The sequence below is a fragment of the Eulemur rufifrons genome, chromosome 9, assembly GCF_041146395.1.
Source record: "Eulemur rufifrons isolate Redbay chromosome 9, OSU_ERuf_1, whole genome shotgun sequence".
NCBI classification, from domain to species: Eukaryota; Metazoa; Chordata; class Mammalia; order Primates; family Lemuridae; genus Eulemur; species Eulemur rufifrons.
This window is the reverse complement of record NC_090991.1, coordinates 33,753,690-33,775,560: the sequence shown is the minus strand read 5'-3', so window position 1 is coordinate 33,775,560 and position 21,871 is coordinate 33,753,690. Positions and strand designations below refer to the sequence as shown.

The window sequence follows — 21,871 nt, the reverse complement described above, 5'->3', positions numbered from 1 at the left end:
AATGTCTCCTCTAATAGGAAATTTCCTGAGGACGGACACTACCCTTTCGTTCCTTTTTCAAGCCCCCATTCCCACTCCTTTGAGACACAAGATGGCTCTTAACAAAGTTTCTTGTGCAAAATATCCCTTCCCAACTTTGAGTTTATATGATAAACGGAAACGTCTTTTAGTCAATAAGGCAACGGAACGGTTAAATTTCAGCAACCTGATGGATTCTGGGGGTTTCCTTTTCTTCCACTCCAGAAAACGACCAGGAAGAGAAATTTTGCCCAAGATAAAGATGAGAACCGTTTACTTCGACTGTCAGGCTTCTGCCCCAAACAAGAATGGCTACCCACGCCCACAAAGGGTTCAACTCACCTAACTAAAAATGGCAGGCCCCGGTTCCCACTATTTGAGTCATTTTTCTGCCCAACTCCAAAATGGCGCCCACTAGCTTCACCAAAAAGAGCGAACCTCCCACAACCCTCTCCGGCCCGTAACGTCATGTGACGCGAGACCCAGCCGGAAGTGAAGGAAAAAGCGCTTCAGCCCGCGGCGCCTGCGCAAAACGCTCTAGACGCTGAGAGGCAGGAGGCACTTGGGATCGTCCGCAGGATTGGGACTGCTACAGAGGCCGCCACGGAGCCCGCCGGAGCCACCGTTCCTGCTGCTGCTGCCGCCGCTGCCCGAATCGGAACCGTCGGGCCGCAGCCGCCGGCAATGCCGCGAAGGAAGGTGAGAAACGGGAGAGGAGGGATGGCGGGTTTCTAAGGACAGTCGATTGAGCAGAGTGACGCAGTTGGCCACGCCTCATGGCCGTTGGGTTCCAACTTCCCGCTCCCCCGAACCTAGCAGAGCCACCCTGTCTTCTATACGTACCCAACAGAAAAATGTGGGCCCGACCCTGGCCTCGGCCTATGCTCGCAACTATTCCCGCCCTCTGCTTGCCTGGATCGTAGGCGTTCTTACTGCTAATTGGTCGCTGAAACGTCTAGAAGCGTATTGATTGGCTGGTGACGCCGCCTATTTGGGCCCAACGGTCACCTCCCCGCGTGCGGGGGCGGTGTCTGGGGCCGGCCCTAGCGCTTTCCAACTGGCTGGAAAGAACGATCCCTCCTCTCTTGATTGGCCGGGCTTGGCAGTCTGTCCCGCGGGGGCGCGGTTTAGCTGGACCTCGATTGGGCGGCACGAATCCCCGCCTTTCCGGGTGGGGATGCCGATAGGTGCACAGGCGGAGTTTTGGAGGCCGCCTTCCTTTCCAGGTGGGAGGCACAACAAAGCGGAGAGAGGACTGGGTGGTGGAAAGCCAGCGCCCACTCCCAAGGGATCCCCCTCAGGCCTTTGGCATCTGAGCCGTAATCTTTCCTTATTTGCGTGGCGCAACAACGCTTAGAAAATGCAGTTCGTAGAAGTCAAAAACTTTCTAGAATTAGGGGATTTATGAGATCACTTAGGAATGCCTCCGTCTCTTCTTTTTACAACTATGCAAATGAAGGACTCATTAGCGGCCCTAAGTCGCTCGATTAGGCGATGGCAGAGCTGAAACTACGGAACAAATCTAAATCAACTCAGAACAAATCTAGTTCAATTAAACAGATGCTTATTGACTACTTGCTACATGGTGGTTGCTGGGGATCCAGTAATTAGACATGATCCCTGCCTTAAAGGTATCACAGTCTGATGGGGGAAAACAGACATATAAACAACTGTAGAAGGATTTAGTAAATTATTTACTCAGAGGCATATACAAAGTGTTATAGGAGGGAGATGAGAAAGCAATTAAATCTGCTTTGGAGTAATATAGGAGGTAGATCGGTGAAGAGAAGAGCTGAGTCCCAGGTTCAAGCGAGGAAGGGATGGTCACAGGTCAAGGATTCAAATATCTGGGTAATTGGACTATAGTACTGATCTTTAAGATTCCCCCTTCATCCTGGCGATTTTCTGTGACTCTTTCTAGGGCCTCCGCTCATTTCTGGGCAGGTTACCTTTTGAGATATTTAGACCAGAATACCATCTGGGTGGTATTCTTCCTTATTTCTGTAGAAATCTTTCTCTTCGCAGAGGCTTTCCAAGTTAAAAATTTATGCTTTTTAATGTCTCCTAAAATGACGTGAGTTGGTAGGTAGTATTTATATTAAGATCACCAAATGTAGGAATAATATTGGTACCTTGGAATAGGTCCGTTGTCCCCTTTCTCCATTTCCCAAATACAAAGAATCCTCCGAAACATAAGTTTTTTTTTTTTTTTTTTTTGAGACAGAGTCTCACTCTGTTGCCCAGGCTAGAGTGAGTGCCGTGGCGTCAGCCTAGCTCACAGCAACCTCAAACTCCTGGGCTCAAGGGATCCTCCTGTCTCAGCCTCCCAAGTAGCTGGGACTACAGGCATGCACCACCATGCCCGGCTAATTTTTTCTATATATATTTTTAGCTGTCCATATAATTTCTTTCTATTTTTAGTAGAGATGGGGTCTCGCTCTTGCTCAGGCTGGTCTCGAACTCCTGAGCTCAAACGATCCGCCCACCTCGGCCTCCCAGAGTGCTAGGATTACAGGCGTGAGCCACCGCGCCGGCCCAGAAACATAAGTTTTTTAGTAACTTGTTTGGTGGCAAACCTGTTTTAAAATGTCTTGAAGCTACTTACAGTTTTTGTATGTCTCATTATATCTTGCTGCAGAAATATTACTGTGCTTGATTATGGGGTGTTATTTGTAGAATATTTGCAAAGTATTCTCTTACTAAAAATCTAAAAAAATTATGAATTCCAAACATGACTGGCCCTAGGGTTTTAAATATAGGATCAGTAGTTTGAAGCTTTGTATTGTTTTAGCAAATACTCTTCCCTTTCTGGCTTGATAAAGGGTATAGCGTTAAGGCTCAATTGATAAGAGTTACTTTTATGACGAATCATTCCTCCGGAGGCTAATAGTTGATAAATAATTATTAATTGAAGAGATGATTTTGAAAAAAATTGTTTTTCAATACCCATCAGTCTTTATGTGCAAGTTTCCTTTTTTAGCACTTTAGTCATTCATGTGGAGAAACTTCAGATAGATGGCATAAGAAAAAGAATTTTTATCTTTTTCTGCTTACGTTCTTTTGGGATCGGAGTTGTGGACCATGATATTTTGAAATAGTGCATGTGTTTTTTAAGATGTGATAGCTGTTCATGGAAACTTACAACAAAAGCTTCCCTAAAGTTAAATGGGGCCTAGCACCAAGATTTTTCTTACTACGTTGGACTTTTATTTATTGGCATAATTATGTCAGCCAGATCATTTTGAGTTGGGTACTTTTATTTCCAGTTTGTGGTAATAATCTGTAAGTGAACTTGGTTCAGACTTAGTGATAATACAGTAAGAATTTTCTTCATTTATTTAACAAAGTTTCCTTATTTGTAAGTTGTTCATTTAAGTGTCCTGAATAAAGGGAAGTTGCCTCTAGGCAGGGAGGGGAAATTCTTGTGGAATCCTTTCTTAGGTTTGAACTTGGTGTTCCCAGCATCACAGTTGGTTTTGTTTCCAGTGTTAATGCAAACCCACAGAGTAAATGCTTCTGTGCTAATGTCTGGATCTATGGTATTACAGAGGAATGCAGGCAGTAGTTCAGATGGAACCGAAGATTCCGATTTTTCTACAGATCTCGAGCACACAGACAGTTCAGAGAGCGATGGCACATCCCGACGATCTGCCCGAGTCACCCGCTCCTCAGCCAGGCTAAGCCAGAGTTCTCAAGGTAAAAGTCCTTATTCCTCCTGACCACTGCTCACTCTGACTAGAGATCATGTTGTGTTGGTTAATGTGGAAACTGGCGCCGTGGCTTGATGTAGTACACCTGATGACTGGTAAAATGCAGAGCAAATGCAGAAGTATCAGGTCTTTAACAGTGCTTAGACCGAAAGGAACTATGGCTGCTAATAATGGATGTGAGACATATGTATGTCTTGAGCTATTCGATTTTTTTTTCCAGCTTACAGTGTTCCCATCAGTAAAATGGGAAAATCTCTTCACTTTCTGTTAGAATGGTTTAGGCTTAGGGACTTGAAGTACAGACTGGAGCTGACTTAGCATTGTTCAACTTAATGACTTTACCATGGTGCTAATGCAGGATGCGTTCAGTAGAAACCATACTTTGAATTTTGATCATTTCCTGGGCTGGTGATATGCTGCACAGTATTCTCTTGTGTTGCTGGCCAGCAGCAATGAGCCACAGTTCAGTCACCCACATGATCTTGAGGATAAACAACCAGTATTCTACAGTGTACTGTGTTTAATAAATTACATGGGGAAGCCAACACTTTATTACAAAATAGGCTCTGTGTTAGATAATTTTGCCCAGCTGTGCTCTAGTGCAAGTGTTGTGAACATGTTTAAGGTAGGCTAGGCTAAGCTCTGATGTTCAGTTGGTTAGGTGTACGAAATGCATTTTCAACATGTGATATTTTCAACTTACGATGGGTTATCAAGGCATAACCCCATGTAAGTCAAGGAGCATCTGTAGTCTCTTGAATTTGTTATTGGAGGAGGCCCAGTACTTCTAAAAGCATGTTTAGTTCTGGAATATAATCCAGTACATGTGTGATAGATATAAATAGTTGTATCCAAATATCAGCGTGTAAATACCCAGGATTTTACTTTGCTAGTAAAAAATTGAGCCTCTTGGGTTTGGAAGGTAGCTTGAAGGTTCTCTAGTGCATTTAGCCATCTGGGATTAGCTTAGGAGGAGGGTACCCTTGATCCCTCCTGGCTCTGCTCTGGGATTCCCTGGGGAGGAAAGAAGATTGCATTTAATACACAACGCTGATGATCAATAGGTGATAATAGATTAAGGGGAAAAATTTTATGTTTTGGCACTTAAATAGTATTGATTTGGTTATTGCTATATGAGCATATTGCAAAATGAGAGAAAAAAACAGTTTTCAAGCAAGAGAGAATATTCTCCTTAACAACTGTTCCTAACTTTATTTTTGAATTTAAGATTTCAGCCTAAGTATAGCTATTGTTTTTTGGTTTCTCAGCCTTCACGTTTTTACCACAATGGGATTATTGCTAAATGGCTACCGTAATTCAGGCACTATGCTATGTCCTGGGAACCAAGATAGAAAAATCATAGTTCCTGCCCTCAAGGATCATACAGTTTAATGTGAGATATAGGTATGTAAATTGGTGATGGAAATACAGTGTGGCAAGGGCTGTGAGGGAAGTTTGCATAGAGTACTGTGGAAGCCCAGAGGTGGGGCAGCCAACTTAGGGCAACTCTCCTAGAATGAAGTCTTAAAGAATCTAATAGTAATTTACAAGTTGAAAGATGGGAATATGTTATTTTAGGCAGAGGGGACACTATATGTAATGGAAGGGGCATCACGTGCTTAGAAAGCATAACTGGCCATGCTCTAGACACCTGAAAGTTGTAAATACTCAAAATAGCTAGGAGATGCATGAGCTCTTGGGCTCTTTCTATTTATTATACTTTCTAACCACAGAGTTGCACAACCCCTGAGGGCACCATTCACAATGTCATCTATGTAAGGTAGCCTTCTGTAGAGCGAAATGTAGACAGCATGGACTCCACCTCTGGAGGTGTACAAACTATTAACCTTGCTGTGTGCTAACTTCTGTCACCTAAAAGTTTAAGAATTTCAGTTTTCTTCTTTGGAGAACCTGTAAGATTTACATGTTATCTCAGGATTTTTTGTTGTTTACAATATACTTTAGAGAGGATTTTGAATGTTCTCACTGCAAAGAAAAGACAAGTGTTTGAGGTGATGGATACTGTAATTACCCTGATTTCATGATATATACATGTACCAGAACATCACACTGTACCCCATAAATATGTACAATTATGTGTCAGTTAAAACAAAACTAAAATGTATGTATTTATCCAAAAATATGCTTTAATTTAAGCTTTGAATTTCTTTTACTTCCTTTAAGTACCATCATGTTGGAGATAGAAAGGGGCTGCTGAGTGCCTCAGAGTAGATTGTTTTGCCGTCCGAAGACCTTAAAAAGCTGTATTCTTGCCTTGCCTTTATGAATCTATTATCATTTTGCTTTAGAGTATCAGAGGGTCATTGGAAAAAAAAAATAGACCCCTTAAGAAAAGAAATAGTTGTATAATGTTATACAGGGTGTCCCCAAAGTCTCCATACATAGGGAAAATGGGAAATTGTAGCTAAGTGTACTTTTGTTTACAAAATATTCATTACAAAATCTTTCCTTTGTATAGAGACTTTTGGGACACCCTGTACATTTAGTAGGAGAATATCTGTTTTGTGGAAGGTTGAGTAAGGGAAGAAAGAGAGGATATAGCTAGTATTTTATAAAGCACTATGTGCTAGGGGTCTTGGTAAGTGCTTTACATGCATACCTATTACTCACCACAAACTTATGAGGAATGTGCTACTAGTATTTTTCCTTTTTTATAGGTCAGAAAACAGACTTGGAGAAAATAACTTGCCCAAGATGCCACAACTATTTGGTATGGCAGAGTGGAATTGAATCAAGTTCAGTCTTGACTCCAGAACCTAAGCTATTAGTACTATACTATATTGCATCTCTACACCTGAGCTAGGCTCTTTTGCTTATGTTCTATTCAATAAAATACATATTTTAAGGATTTGTTGGATTTTGTGAAAGAAGAGGAGGAGCTACATTCTAATAAATTATATAGATGAGACATAAAACATTTCTTTCTTTTTTCTTTATTATTTTTTAAAATTGGGATCAGATTCCAGCCCTGTTCGAAATTTGCAATCTTTTGGCACTGAGGAGCCTGCTTATTCAACCAGAAGAGTGACCCGTAGTCAGCAGCAGCCTACCCCAGTGACACCGAAAAAATATCCACTTCGGCAGACTCGTTCATCTGGCTCAGAAACTGAGCAAGTGGTTGATTTTTCAGATAGAGGTGAGTGGGTATGGTATGTCTTGGACCCATTCCAGAGAATCTGGTTAATTTCTTTTTAAGGAAGACTTGGGGCCACTGCAGATGGATACCTAATACTTCAGCTGGATGTGTGCTGTTTGCCTAGTTCCTTTCTGAGGACAGTTTGATGCTAGAGTATTCCTGAGGTCCCGAGTAGTTGGTGTATGATAGATTGGACCTGTAATAGGAAAAAGAGACTGGGGCCTTCTCAACCACAGATAGCTTGAACTAGGTTTTCTTCTGGCAATGCTTGTCAGTCCATTTACCTCTGGTTTTCTGAGTGCGAGTGACCTTCAGTGATGGGGCATGTTAAGCTTTTGAGATTGTGATTTACCAGCCCAAATCAGGGGCCTTAGAGCAGAGGTTACAGACTGCTGAGCTGCTTCTAGGCTGTCTCCGTGGTCAGTTGGTTTGCTTGCACCGTGTTAAATTTTTTCAATTTGTTGCCAGTATTTGAAAATACAGAGATTTCATATAAAAACCAGGATTAATAGTTTGTTTTAAACAATGGAAAGATCTGGGAACATTGGGTGGCCATTCACCCATAGTAATAATTGGCTGGAGCTGAATAGTAGTTGTCCCCTTTAGACGGACAATGAGCTGTCTATTTGGCCTTGCCCAGCCCCTGTAGGCATTTGGGTTGCAACTCCTGATTTAGAGTCTGGAATTTCAAGATTGGATTGTTAGACTACCAGCAAGTTAACTCAAGAGTCTAAGTCCGACCACTTTCTCACACCAAGTCTGTTCGGTGTCATCCAGAAATACAACCATTTTCATTTACCTTCTGTATCTCCTGCAAGGGGAGTGGAATGGTAATGATTTTAGAATTTATTCCCCTCCAGATTTGATTACCTGTGATGAGGAGCTCAGGAGAAATAAGTGTTATATATTAGGTAAACCCCAAATTTAATTTTAATCAGAATTTAAAGTTACACAAAAGGAATGGTTTTAGTGTCTCTTCATTTTTTCATTTTCCATTTAGCCTTATAGTAGATGAGTAGCTAAAAGTTACTGGTTAAATCATAGAGGATCTTGGAAGCCCATAAACTCTTTGAATAGTAAACTTTTGAATAAATGAACCCCATTCATAAGTTCTACCAATTGCTTTTGCTTTAGAAACTAAAAATACAGCTGATCATGATGAGTCACCACCTCGAACTCCAACGGGAAATGCACCTTCTTCCGAGTCTGACATAGACATCTCCAGTCCCAACGTGTCTCATGATGAGAGCATTGCCAAGGACATGTCCCTCAAGGACTCAGGCAGCGATCTCTCCCATCGCCCCAAGCGCCGTCGCTTCCATGAAAGCTACAATTTCAATATGAAGTGTCCTACACCAGGCTGTAACTCTCTAGGTTAGTGTGCCCAGCTTCGTGACTCCCTTTGTTTTGTGGTTCTCTCTCCCTTTTTAATTAGAATCATCCAGAAATGTTTTGTGTTCTATTGTGATCTGGTCTCTTAGGTTCTTCATTTGCTCAGTAACAATGAGTTGCCCACTTGATTAAAAGCATTTCTCTTTTTGGTTTATTGTCCATAATAATATTAATAGATCTGGTTGCAAGGAGATTAACTGTGGTGAACCATTCAGTTTATTGAGAGCTTTTCCCAGTGAAAAATTCCCTCCTTTTTGCAGCAAAAACAAAGACAACCGTTATGTCCAAATGTCATTGTATGGCACATAGTTTGTGCTTATTGAGGACCAGTAGAGGGTAAGCTAGTGCAGAATAGTGGTTGCATGGCCGTTGCTGTTAAGAAAATGAGAAAACAGATTTCTTATCAAGAGGCTGTGAAACTAGTGAAGTACGCATGAGACCCTGGCCTTCTGTAACTTCAGTAGTTTTAGTCTTGTGGCTTTGTGTACCTAGTATAAATAAGATAAAATATTTCTTCTGAGATAAATATTGTTTTCTTATGACTTTTACCCCTTACAGAATTACTTTAGGGATTCTTGTAATGATTTGAACCTTATTTGTGCTCGCTTGGTGAGCTGAGGTGCAGATGTTGGGCTCAAGCTTTTGTCTGCTGTCAGAAGGTGCTGCTTGGAAAGTAGGAGACCTTTCACTACTGGGTCTACCTCTCAAATTCAGCCTTTGCATGTGGCCGTTCAGAAAAAGGTAGAACAGAGTAAGTTGCTGCTTTGCAAGCCAATAGTACCTTTTCTGTAGTATTTGTTAATTTGGATCCTTTCTTAGTTTTAGCAGCAGTTTCTCAGATAATTTCAATCCATCAAAGTACATAAATAGAGCAAACCCCTGAACTCCATACTAGTCATTATTCAAAGAAGATAATTATTTCAGGCCTGCATCAATTTCCTTGGGATAAATAATGAAAAACTAAGAGTAGAGAACGTATTACACTAGTATAAGAGATGGTGGCTAATATGCTTTAAGAGGTTGAGGGGATTTACTTGCCACACAGCAAGGACGGGCACTTTCCTCAGCTTCTGCTGGTCACAAACCATGATCGCTAAATTGTTAACTTTTATGTGCTATGTTTACTCATTCAGCAAATATTTATTGAATATTTGCCATGTGCTGGACACTGGTTTTTGTTTTTTTTTTTTTGAACCAGTCTCACTTTGTCTCCCTGGGTAGAATGCAGTGGTGTCATTGTAGCTCACTGCAAGCTGGGCTCAAGCGATCTTCCTGCCCCAGCCCCTCCTCAGTAGCTGGGACTACAGGAATGCGCCATCACACCTGGTTAATTTTTTTCTATTTTTGGTAGAGATGGGATCTCACTCTTCCTCAGGCTGGTCTCGAGCTCTTGACCTCAAACAGTCCTCCCACCTCGGCCTCCCAGTGTTCGGATTATAGGAGCTTATAGTCTAGCTGAGGAAGGCAAAGACAGGTAGATACATAATAATATATCAACTGGAGATAAGTGCTATGAAGGAAAATAAAGCAAGGCGTGCTGAAGGGTAGGAGATTACGTGTGTGTATACATGTACATATGTATGTAGTTGGTTATATACGCATATACGTGGTTGTATATGTAACATTATCTATGTAGTTGGCTAGGGAAAGCTACTCTGATGTGGTGACATTTGAGCAGAGACTTGCCATTTGAGTGTTTGAGAATAAGCATTATGGGTAGCGGGAACAGCAAGTGCAAAGGCTCTGGGGCAGGAGAATGCTTAACCAGTTTGAGGAACACTTAGGAGCCAATATGCCTGGGGCAGTGACCAGAATAGAGAAGAGGAGATAAGGTCAGAATGGGGGCCTGATTGTATTAATTATGCCCAGGACTTAGCCCCTTGGTGGAGTAGACCATGGGGTAAATATAAATATGTAACATCAGAGGAAAGTTTACTTTACTTTTGTTTTGATGTATTGGAAACTTGAAAAGTGCGAATCTGAGTTTCCAAAATATTCTTGATCCTGTTCCATTCCTTAGGCAAAAAAAAAAGGTCATTACTTTTTAAAAACAATTTTTCCGTAAAATTATTGTGTGTGTGTGAAAAATTAGGAACCCTACAGGAGAGCTCAAAGTGCATAAGTAAAAGTTCTCTTTTATTCATACCCCCCGGAACCATGGCCCAGATATAAAACTACTGTTGGTAGTGTTTTGTGAATGCTTCTAGTAAGTTTCTGTACATATATAAGCATACATATATGTACAGACATTTCTTTTTTATTATGCATAAAAGGAAAAATACAATTGGTTGTATATCTTGGATATTTTACATTATCAGCACTTAGTGGTTCATCTTTGTAAAGGATACAGAGAATTTCATTATATTGATAGTTCATAAATTACTTAAATTGTCCCATATTGATTGACATTTAGATAGTTTCTCATTTTTAGCTATTTTGGACAATAGTGTGATGAATAGCCTTGTATGTACATATTTTGATGTCTTTCTAGAAAATGTAGGATAAATTCATAGGAGTGGAATTGCTAGTTTAATAGATCAGCTGTTACCTTTTAAACTTTTAATATAGATGCATTAGAATGGTTTTAATTTATATATTATAAAATAAGACATGACTTGAATAACTTACTCAGCAGTTGTGGGATACATAACAACTAAAAAGCAAGTCTTGCTGTAGTGATACTACATTTTACACCCAGTGTTTGATCACTGAGGTAAGTTTTTTGTGTCCAGGTTAATTATATGGATCTCCAGAATTGCATTTTTAATAATATAGTCCAAGCACCCTACACCCTAGCCCCAGCGACAGAGGGAGACCCTGTCCCTCCCCCCCCAAAAAAATATATATACATATTTATTTATTTATATATACAGTCCAAGAGAAATGGCAGCCTGAATGTCATAAAATAACCACCTCCCCAATACTTGGACTGTGCTTTCCCTTTAAAAGTTACTCTGTAAATCATGTTGTATAAGTTTTAAAATCCCAGTGTTGTCTTTCCCTCAAATTAAATGTCTTTTTTTTTTTAATGAAAGGTGAATATTTTTATAGACCTGCAATTCAACTTAGTGACTTATCTTTCTCATTAACGTTATCTCACCAGCCCATTCAGTCTTAGGTGTTTTATAAACCTTTTGGTTGAAGAGGTATATAAAAAGGAAATAATATTCAATTCCCTCTGTGTTTTCCAAAAACCACATGAGAAAAATGGATGAATGAAAGAGATACCCCTTTAGATAAAACAAGCTTTCTGTATTGTTATTCTTGATATTTTACCCTCTTATAGCCTTGTGTTAACTGCCTGTTTAAAAGTTTGATTTTTTTAATTTATTTATTTATTTATTTTTCCACTACCAAGAAGTGGGATTACTGGATTGAATAGTAGGTCTACTTTTAGTTCTTTGAGGAATCTCCATACTGTTTTCCATAGAGGTTGTACTAGTGCACATTCCCACCAACAGTGTATAAGCTTTCCTTTCTCTCTGCCTTCATGCCAACGTCTATTATTTTTTTTTTTTTACTTTTTATTTATTTATTTATTTTATTTTTATTTATTTATTTTTTTGAGACAGAGTCTCACTCTGTTGCCCGGGCTAGACTGCCATGGCGTCAGCCTAGCTCACAGCAACCTCAAACTCCTGAGCTCAAGCAATCCTTCTGCCTCAGCCTCCCAAGTTGCTGGGACTACAGGCATGTGCCACCATGCCTGGCTAATTTTTATATATATATATATATTTTTTTTTTTATTTTTTTATTTTTTATTTATTTATTTTTTTTTCAGTAGAGACAGGATCTCGCTCTTGCTCAGGCTGGTCTCGAACTCCTGAGTTCAAACTATCCGCCTACCTTGGCCTCCCATGGAGCTAGGATTACAGGCGTGAGTCACCACGCCCAGCCTAAAAGTTTTTTATTTATTTATACATTCCACCGAAAGAAAGTGTTACTGCCTGTATTTGTGTGTATTATAAATGTACAATTTTATGCGTTTTGGGATTTGAGAAATATATCATCAGAATCAAGGGAACTATAGTTTATATTGACCATATATAAGTATGTTCAAATATGGCCAGATCCATCCTGTGGAAGAAAAGAATTTATGGTGGGTGTGAGTTATAGCCCTAAGAACACTTACTTTTGGTGGATTCAATCTGATCAGACATATATTTAATAAAAATGATAAGGCAAAAAACAGGTTTGTTGTAGAGAAAAATACCACTTTCTAAGCTTGTCTTCTTTCTCAAGGTTAAGTTTTTCTTCCTTTAACAGGACACCTTACGGGAAAACACGAGAGACATTTCTCCATCTCAGGATGCCCGCTGTATCATAACCTCTCAGCTGATGAATGCAAGGTAATTGTATTCTCATTTATTCAACATGTAATTAATGAGTGCTTACCATTGCCGGGCACTTTGCTAAACACTGGGGATATAGTGGTGAACAACATGGGCAAGACCTTGTTCTTGCATTTTAGTGGAAGAAACATAAAAAACAATTGGTTGGGTTTTTTTTAGAAACTAGTTAAATAGACACATAAAAGAATTATAATATGTAATAAGTGCTTTGAAAGAAATTAACAAGGAGATTACAAAATATTTGGAACATCAACCACTAGCGCATTGATAATTTCTATTAAAAATTGACTTCAGGCTGGGTGCAGTGGTTCACGCCTGTGATCCTAACACTCTGGGAGGCCGAGGGAGGAGAATTGCTTGAAGTTAGGAGTTCAAGACCAGCCTGAGTAAGATTGAGACCCTGTTTCTACTAAAAATAGAAAAAATTAGCTGGGTGTGGTGGCGTGTGCCTATAGTCCCATGTACTTGGGAAGCTGAGGCAGGAGAGTTGCTTGAGCCTAGGAGTTTGAGGTTTGCAGTAAGCTTTGATGATGCCATTGCACTCTAGCCCAGGTGAGAGCAGGAGACTCTGTCTCAAAAAAAAATTTGACTTCAAAGATTGCTAGGGACCTCTTCTGCTAAGGAATAATTTGCATAAATATATGTTATGTCAATATTTATGCATTAAGTTCACTTATAAATCTATGAAGTCATTTTGCTTTTTAAAATTTTTTCGTAATTCTTTTCCTCTTTTTCTGTCATTCCTGCATGATACTTTTCCTTTTTGTTACTCTCAGTCACACTTACTGTTGGCTAATTGTTCTTTTAAATTCTTGAAAAATATAGCTCCTAAATAACCTTGGGGATTTGGGGATAATGTATTTACAAGTGGAGGCTCAGATCTTATTTTGTATGTTTCTGCATGGGTTGCTGCTATGAAGGATGGAACCAAAGAACTAATTATGGGAAAGCAAGAGTTGAAAATATTAATTAAATGGATTGCTTGGGTAGTAATTGGACAGGTTATCCAAGCTAGTTAGACCAAGGTATTATTGTTGTTTTGTTCCTGTTAATTTGTTAATGAAGCCATGGTCACTGTCTGAGCCAGTTTTATTCTTAGAAAAATTAGATTCCCTCACTAACATTAATTCTCCTTGATTCAGGAATTTATAGACCACAGGACTGAAAGTTTGTGTTTAGTCTTTTGGTGGAGTAGTATGCTTTGAATGCTTATATGGATTTTAGGTCAATGACTCTACTCTTTTATTTTTTTTCTCATTCCAAATCTTTTTATAAATGAGGCAGTTTTTCTGCTCTGTGTAAGTGGTAAGTCTTCACATCAATCTGAGGCCAGATCAAAACAGAAACAGCTCTGCCCACATCTGCATCAGAAACTGACAAGGCCTTAGGTACTTCTGTCTCTGAAAATAACTGATCTCTGCTTTTTGGGAGTTGTCCTCTATGACTTGTCTTTAAATATAACAATTTGATACTATGGATGGTTTTACATTAAAGTCTACCTGCGGGGCATGGTGGTGCACGCCTGTAGTCCAGCTACTCAGGAGAGTGAGGTGCGAAAATCACTTGAGCCCAGGAGTTCGAGGTTAGCCTGGACTACATAGCCAGACCCTATCTCTTACAAAAACATTCCTAAGGTATAATTTTAAGAGTATTGGCTTGTAGCAATATGAACATATTGTTACCTTAAGCAATTTATTTTAGGAAAAGAAAAATTTCAGTTTGGAGAAGAAAATTCTGAAAAAAACATTTCCATCCTGAATTTTTCTTCTTTTGTTCTGTCTTCTCTGTAAGGGGAATTAGGCTCAGTGTAATCCATCTTTACTACTGGAACGTGTGCTTGGAAAAGCAGGAGAATTTCTGCAAGATGATACATTTTTTATTACATTTACAATCTCAAATAGATTAATTCCTCACATTTATTAAAAGCTCTAGTATTTTTAAAGAACCTGCATATACATGATTGCTCTTGTGTTTCCCAAGACACCTCTGTGATCATTGATATTACCACTTTTATTCAGTCATAAGTTTCTCTGGCCACATGTGCCAAATGCTCTTACAGATATTTGAGGATTCAGTGGATAAGATAAAATACATTCAGGAGCTTACATTCTTATGGGAGGAAGTAACATAAACCTGTAAATTAGTAAGTAAAGAAGAATTTCATACAATAATAAAATCCGTGAGGAACGAAAAGACTAAAGACAGAGAGAGTGACTGTTTTGGGGGTGGAAGGTGTAGGACTGCTTTTCCTAGGGTGGTCAAGGAAGACCTTCCTGAGGAGTTTGCATTTGCTCTGGGACATGGATGAGAGTAAACTCTTGGGTTTGAAAGACTAAGAGTAGGCTGTGTGGCTGCAGCACCACGGGAAATGATGAAGCAGGATCCAGATCACGAAGGGCCTTGTAGGCCTTGGCACAAAGAGTGTGTTTACTTCTGATGGTCATTGGAGGCGTTTGGAGGGCTTTAGCAGAGACATGATAGGATTTCATAAACACTTTTTTTTTAAATGATGGCTTGCTAACATGTGGCGAATGGAGTGTGGGGGCAAGAGTTGACAAAGGGTAGGGTGACTGGAAGATTGTAAAGAAGTTCAGGCAGTAGTTGGTGGCCTGGACTAGGTTTGTATCAGTGGCGATGCTAAGAATGGGTCGGATTCAGGATATATTTTAGAGGTGAGCAACCCACTAGACTTGCTGATGGGTTTGCTGTAAAGTGTGAGAAATGGGAAGAACCAAGGATGACATTCAGGTTTTGGACCTAATCAGCTCTTTAGGCAGTGTTGCCATTTATCGATATCGGGAAGATTTGAGGTGGAGTAGATTTGTGAGGGAATGCCAGTTCTGTTTTGACTATTCTGAGTTTTAATGGTGAAGTTGAGTAGGTAGTTGGCTGTCAGTTCTCAATTCCCAGATGACAAAACAGAAACTATTGAGAGCTGATATGATCGTGTAACTACAGAGTTAAGTTTCCCTATTGACTTGAACCCAGGTTTTCTGATGTTTTCTTTGTACTTCCTTACTCTGTTCTTGCACTTCCTCACACTGTTTCTTATTCGTTGTACAGTGGAAAGAGTCCAGGCTCAGAGTCATCAGACTGAATTAAAATCTTAGCTTTACCACTGTTTAGGGGTGATCTCACTTTGATTGTCAGTTAATGGCTGAGAAGGCAGAAAGTGAAGCTTGCTTTATCTTTCTTATAGGGCTTGTGATAATAAGTGTGAAGACCCTTTGACAGTAAAAGTACAACATAAATTCAAGGGATGATCATTGTGTTCTCGTGCTTTAAGTAAACATAGTCTTAGAACCAGGTGGATTTATTGACGATGTTGATGGTTGCAGGTGAGAGCACAGAGCCGGGATAAGCAGATAGAAGAAAGGATGCTGTCCCACAGGCAAGATGACAACAACAGGCATGCAACCAGGCACCAGGTACGGGCCTTGTTAAAGCTCTGGCCATTCAGAGTTGAGATCCATGACTTGGATCTTCTTTGCCCCACTATTGTCTTTCGGAGTATCCAAGCCTCTTATTCCTATAGTATGTCTAAATAACTGGTCTCATAAACTCAGAATCATGTTTGTTTTTCAAATAGTAAATGTTCATAAGATGAACACTTCTACCTCATAAATAAAGGAAACATGCTATCTACAATAATAATAGTAGTGGTAGTAAAAGATGATTCTAATTATTTGAAAGATTTCTCTTGCTGTTTCAGTGCCTTATTTTGCATCCTTTTTTTAACCTATCGTACTTGGCCTTCCAACCTCTTCACTCTGTTGGCATGTTTCTAAGGTCACCAGTGACTTTTCCTCAGCATTTGACACTTGTTGACTGTATCATTTTTCTTCTGCTTCTCTCTTCCCCTGATTTCCAGGAAGCATCTTGGCTCTGTCCTAATCCTTCTCCCACTTCTCTGAACATTCACGCCTCATTGATTGCACTTAATTCCTTGTTCTCCCTAAATGCCTTTGGTCTTTACTTTTTCTGTTTTCCTGCCTGGTACTCTATACTTCTACCAAGAAGAGATTGTATTTATCCTTCAAGGCCTTGTGCAGCTGTTGTAGGAATTCATCCCACCATTAATGAATTTCTTCCTCATGTATTCCCATTGAAGTGCTCACAGATGTTAGCCTTTGTCACAAATTATACATAGTTCATCATCTCAGTGCCTGTTATTGCAGTTAGATTATAGGTGGCTAGCTGAGTAAGCATGGTGATGAGGAAGAGGTTTGGCTTTGGAGCCAAACGGGTCTGGATTTGAGTACTTAATTCTGTTACTCCAGCTGTGTTGTCCTGGGCAGACCGGCTAACTTTCCTAAACTTTATTTCTTTGTTAATAAAAGGGGTGAATTATGCCTACCTGGCAGGGGAGTCAGCTAAATTATGTATATAAAGTACCTATGCCCAGTGCTTGGCAGGTAAAGCACTCCATAAGTGCTAAGCTATACTTTTCTTCATTGTCTATCTTAGGTTCTGTTCTTACTCAGTTTTTCTGTTATATTTAAGTATTTATTTTGGTATCACTGTTGATCACATCAGTAAGCATTAATTGGAAAACGGTAAGCAATCAATAAATGTTTATTGAGTTGAAATGATCTTTATTTTAGTCTGTTGCTTTGGTGGAGATGTCTATCCTTAATTTATGTTAATATTAAAATAAGTTTGCATTCCCAAACCTATATTTAACTAGCAGTAAGTGTGGTAGTTTGGGTGATGAAGGAACCTAATTTGGAATTTAAAAATAGCCATATTATTCAGAGTTGATTGTAACATTTCTGGCATTTTTTTCTTTTTAAAAATTTAAAAATCTTTTGGTACTTTCCTTTTTTTTTTTTTTTTTGTGGACCTTCTCTGTGGTCAGGTACTTTCATTTTGAAGCTTAACTTGGTAATGAGGTTTCTAGCTAGCTTCTAAGTTTTCTCCTTTTCCTTGTAGGCACCAACGGAGAGGCAGTTGCGATATAAGGAAAAGGTGGCGGAACTCAGGAAGAAAAGAAATTCTGGTCTGAGCAAAGAACAGAAAGAGAAATACATGGTGAGGAAAAATTAAATAATTAGCATGAACTTCTGCTATCACATTTGATTCTTTTTGCTTTCTAAGCTTCTGCCTTGCAGATTCACCATTTGATATTCTCTACACATGAATACCAAGTGATTCTTCTGGAACTTAGAACAAACTTAATCCCCCAGAACTGGGCTGTTGAGAGTGGAAACAGGAGGTCTCGGGAAAATGAAATACAGTTAGAATTTAGATTTTTAAAAATTTGATCCTCAGCTGGGTGCAGTGGCTCATGTCTGTTATCCTAGCACTCACTCTGGGAGGCCAAGGCGGGTGGATCACTCGAGGTCAGAAGTTCGAGACCAGCCTGAACAAGAGTGAGACCCTGTCTCTACTGAAAAATAGAAAGAAATTATCTGGACAACTAAACATATATATAGCAAAAATTAGCCGGGCATGGTGGCGCATGCCTGTAGTCCCACCTGCTCGGGAGGCTGAGGCAGTAGGATCGCTTAAGCCCAGGAGTTTGAGGTTGCTGTGAGCTAGGCTGACGCCACAGCATTCACTCTAGCCCAGGCAACAAAGCGAGACTCTGTCTAAAAAAAAAAAAAAATTTGATCCTCTAGTTATTTGTAAACATCACTATAATTTTAAAGAGTTAATTTACTTACTAGAACAAATATCATGACATTGGAAATGTAAGAAAAAATATTCAAGTTTAGTAGTCATGTACTTCTTTTAATGGAAAAACAAATTTCCTCCATGATAAAAGGTATTAATTGGGTGATATACTCTGTAGTAGATCTTTTAATAGTATTTTAACATTTTTTTCTAACTTTAAAAGTAATGCACACTTCTGTAAAGAATATAGAACAATTAAGAAAAATATACAGAAGAAATCATTAATCCTACTAAAAAAAATATCCACAGGTAGCATTTTGGCTTATACCCTAGCTTTTTACATAATACCTTATTTACATTATTAGGCTCTTACTATAGAAAGCACTTTGGGTTCTGTCTTTCCACTTAAACATCTTGAACTAATTTCCTCATTTCATTTAAAATTAGTCAATTTTTTGCATAAAATGGAGTTTTTTAGGTAAAGATTTTATTATAAGTGTGTTAATACGTGCTTACTATTGAAAATACCAAAAACAAAGAGAAGAAAAATTCCAATAAAAAAGTCACTCCAAGATACAAACCACTGTTTAACATTTTGATGTTTACAGAAACAACATTCTTTCAGTTGTTTTGTGATGTGTATTTTTATTTTTTCATAGAATTGTAATGCTTTCTTATTTAATCATTAGAGTAGATTATTAAATATATGGTTTGTGAATACTTAGACAGTCAAAGCGTGACTTCACTAAGCCAAAAATATGCCAACCTAAGTATAGTCAGCTCCTCGTATCCATGGGTTTTATTCCTGTGGATTCAACCAATCATGGATTGGAAAATATTTGAGAAAAAAAATGGATGGTTGCATCCGTACTGAACATGTACAGACTTTTTTTTCTTGTCATTATTCCCTAAACAATGCAGTATAACAACTGTTTACATAGCATTTCTATTGTATTAGGTATTGTAAGTGATCTAGAGATGATTGAAAGTATACAGGAGGATGTGCATGGGTTATAATGCAAATACTGCACCATTTTATCTAAGGGATTTGAGCATCTGTGGATTAATACCACTTACTGAGTATGTGCTGGGTGCTATGGTTATGATTCTCTTTTAATCTTTGTAATAACCCTATATGATGGATGGTGTACACAGGAGGCTTAGATAGGTAACTTGCCCCAAATCATACAGGTAGAAAGAGTATCTGAAGTAAAAGGGCCTGAAATTTTTAACCTTATAAACATCTGCTTTTCAGTAATTTGGGATAGGTTATTTGGACCCAAGCTTCCTGATAAAAACACTAGATAGGATTTTTTTAGACATTTTTTTTTGCAGCGTTCATGAAACTAGAAGAAATAACTAATACTTAGAACCTGAATCTTAGATGATAGAGTCAAAATTCAAAAAGATACACAGCAGATGGAACCAGATTAACCAAGAAATTTTAATAGGGGTAAAGGTACTGGTGAATGGTTTCTTCGTGTGCTAATATGTGTGTGAAACCTGTAATGCTCTTCCTGGGGTGAGCCATCTGACCCACTTAACCACCATTATCTCCTATTCTTCGGTTGGGAGGTGGAGCCTAGAGCTGAGTGGGAAGGGCTAGAATCAGAGGTTTAAAAGGGAAGTTTACCTTGTGGAATTTCTTTCCTGGGGAAGGATGCTTGTAACTGCCATGGTAAGATTTGAAAACGATTTAAAACCTGGATTATTTTCATGCATTGAATTTTCTGTGACTTTTCCCTCTTCTATGCTTGTTTGACATTTAGTACATTTAATTTTAAAGAGTCCAGCCCTTTTTTCCTGTGTACCTGGGCTGGAATTTTAAAAGTGGGAGCAGTACGCTTTTGGGGGGTAGTGCAATGATGGCTGCAGTGATTCAAGTAAAAGAATTTACAAAGGACTTCTTCGTCCAGCTGCCCCCCTCCCTCCCTGCACATTTTCCTTCCAAGCTAAAATCTTAGACACTAAGATGTAGAGAATTTGTTTTTTGTTTATTTTGTTTTTAGATCAGGAAGTATCCACCAAGCTTCCCTCCAGATCTCAGGATTCTAGGAATTTGTGGTGCCTCTGGGTTTGTTGTACTTTATTTGTTTGTACAGTCTAGCACATTTTTACATGAAGAAATGGAGGCAGAGATTTCTGATCCTTGAGGGTGCCCATTTAGAGATAGAAGAATGAAACTCCCTTCCAGAGGTGTGTGGGCATTTCCTCTCCAGATTCGTTAGGGTGGGTGGAGGGTGTCTTCTGGCGTTGACCTGATAAATAGTATGTTTTGTGCTCAATCCCTAGCACCTACTATGCAGGCACTAAATAAACAGCTCATGTTTGTGGTTTGCATCGATTTAAATGAAATAGATTAAGTTCTTAGGAGCAGAGAGTGTCATGCTCTGGTTATTTTCCTAGGAACACAGACAGACCTATGGGAACACTCGGGAACCTCTCTTGGAAAACCTAACAAGCGAATATGACTTGGATCTTTTCCGCAGAGCACAAGCCCGGGCTTCTGAGGATTTGGTGAGTATTAAAACCTCCAGGCTGAGGTCTACTTGTAAAAAGCATTTAGAATTGCCAAGAAAAATGATTAGCAGTCAATTTGATGGGAATTAAATGTACCTTGCTGCTTGAATCGCTCTCTCCTTCCCCCAGCTGTCCCTATTTGGAGACTGCCTTTCCCATTTGTATTTAAAACTAGTCACCCCTCCTCCCTTCTCCTTTTTCTTAGAATTTTTCCCTTCGTTCCACCTCAGCTTCTGGAAGTACCTGTTTGGCTTTGGGCGTAGTGAGGCTGATAAAACAGCAGGTGCCCCTTTGTGTTTGTTGGCCAATTTGCAATTCTGAGAATCTCTACTCTGGGAGAGACCCATCTCTGTTGTCTTCTTAATCGTAACAGAAACAGCTCCCCTTTTGCAGGGTTTCCTCTGTAAAAGAATGAAAATAACAGTGAAGGGAAGTAATGGAAAAGGCTGTTTGCTGTCTGTTACTTTAATAATCTTTGACACAACCAAGTTTTATATGTTAAGATGGGTTTCCTTCCTGATTTTTATTTACAAGTAGTTGACACTTAGTTTTGATGCCCCAGGCAGAATTTTTAACAACTTTGCTTGAAGAAAGTTCCAGTGGTTGAGTTTACCTCTGATTTAAAAGATTAAATGTGTTCAGGGAAATTCAGTTTGTAAAGTGACTCTTATCTCCATTGTCAGGCCGCCCCTCTCCCCTCAAAACTTCTTGAAAACTTTTAGGAGGCAGGGTTTGATGGCTGCTTTTGCTCCGATAGGCTCTTGCTGCTCTTGGTTTTCTTTGTCCTGTTTTGGAATAGAGCATTTCCCAGGCCAGCTGTTCACAACTTCCTACCTGGTTATGCTTACAAATTACTTCTGTAGCCAACTCAGAGCCACTGAATGGATATCCAAAAATGTCTTTTTTCCAGAGTTTAGATTCCAGAATTAAATCATCATCCACATTTCAAAAATGTATTTTAGAGAGCCCGGTATTTATTTTTCAAGTGGTCATTGTGGATATATGTCACAGAGATTGACACAGCTTTATAAAAGCTCCTACAGATAAGTAAGGCACATTCTAAATCCCCTTTTCTGTCTAGTTTTATAATACTTTGTAAGGGGTTG

General features: G+C 39.2%; 1 protein-coding gene across 6 annotated transcripts in view; it reads left to right on the top strand.

The window, feature by feature from the left end:
* Positions 1 to 628: 628 nt before the first annotated feature.
* Positions 629 to 21,871, top strand: part of KAT7 (lysine acetyltransferase 7) — a 32,384-nt gene continuing 11,141 nt past the window's right edge. The window contains exons 1-8 of one of the 6 annotated variants that reach the window (XM_069481231.1): positions 629 to 717; positions 3,567 to 3,714; positions 6,709 to 6,885; positions 8,020 to 8,259; positions 12,544 to 12,626; positions 15,968 to 16,057; positions 17,562 to 17,660; positions 20,652 to 20,762. In XM_069481231.1, coding sequence (XP_069337332.1) covers positions 703 to 717; positions 3,567 to 3,714; positions 6,709 to 6,885; positions 8,020 to 8,259; positions 12,544 to 12,626; positions 15,968 to 16,057; positions 17,562 to 17,660; positions 20,652 to 20,762 — 963 coding nt within the window. In that variant the 5' untranslated portion in view covers positions 629 to 702. The remainder of the gene's footprint in view (positions 718 to 3,566; positions 3,715 to 6,708; positions 6,886 to 8,019; positions 8,260 to 12,543; positions 12,627 to 15,967; positions 16,058 to 17,561; positions 17,661 to 20,651; positions 20,763 to 21,871) is intronic. The other 5 variants (XM_069481233.1, XM_069481232.1, XM_069481236.1 and 2 more) reach the window with 5 other exon arrangements.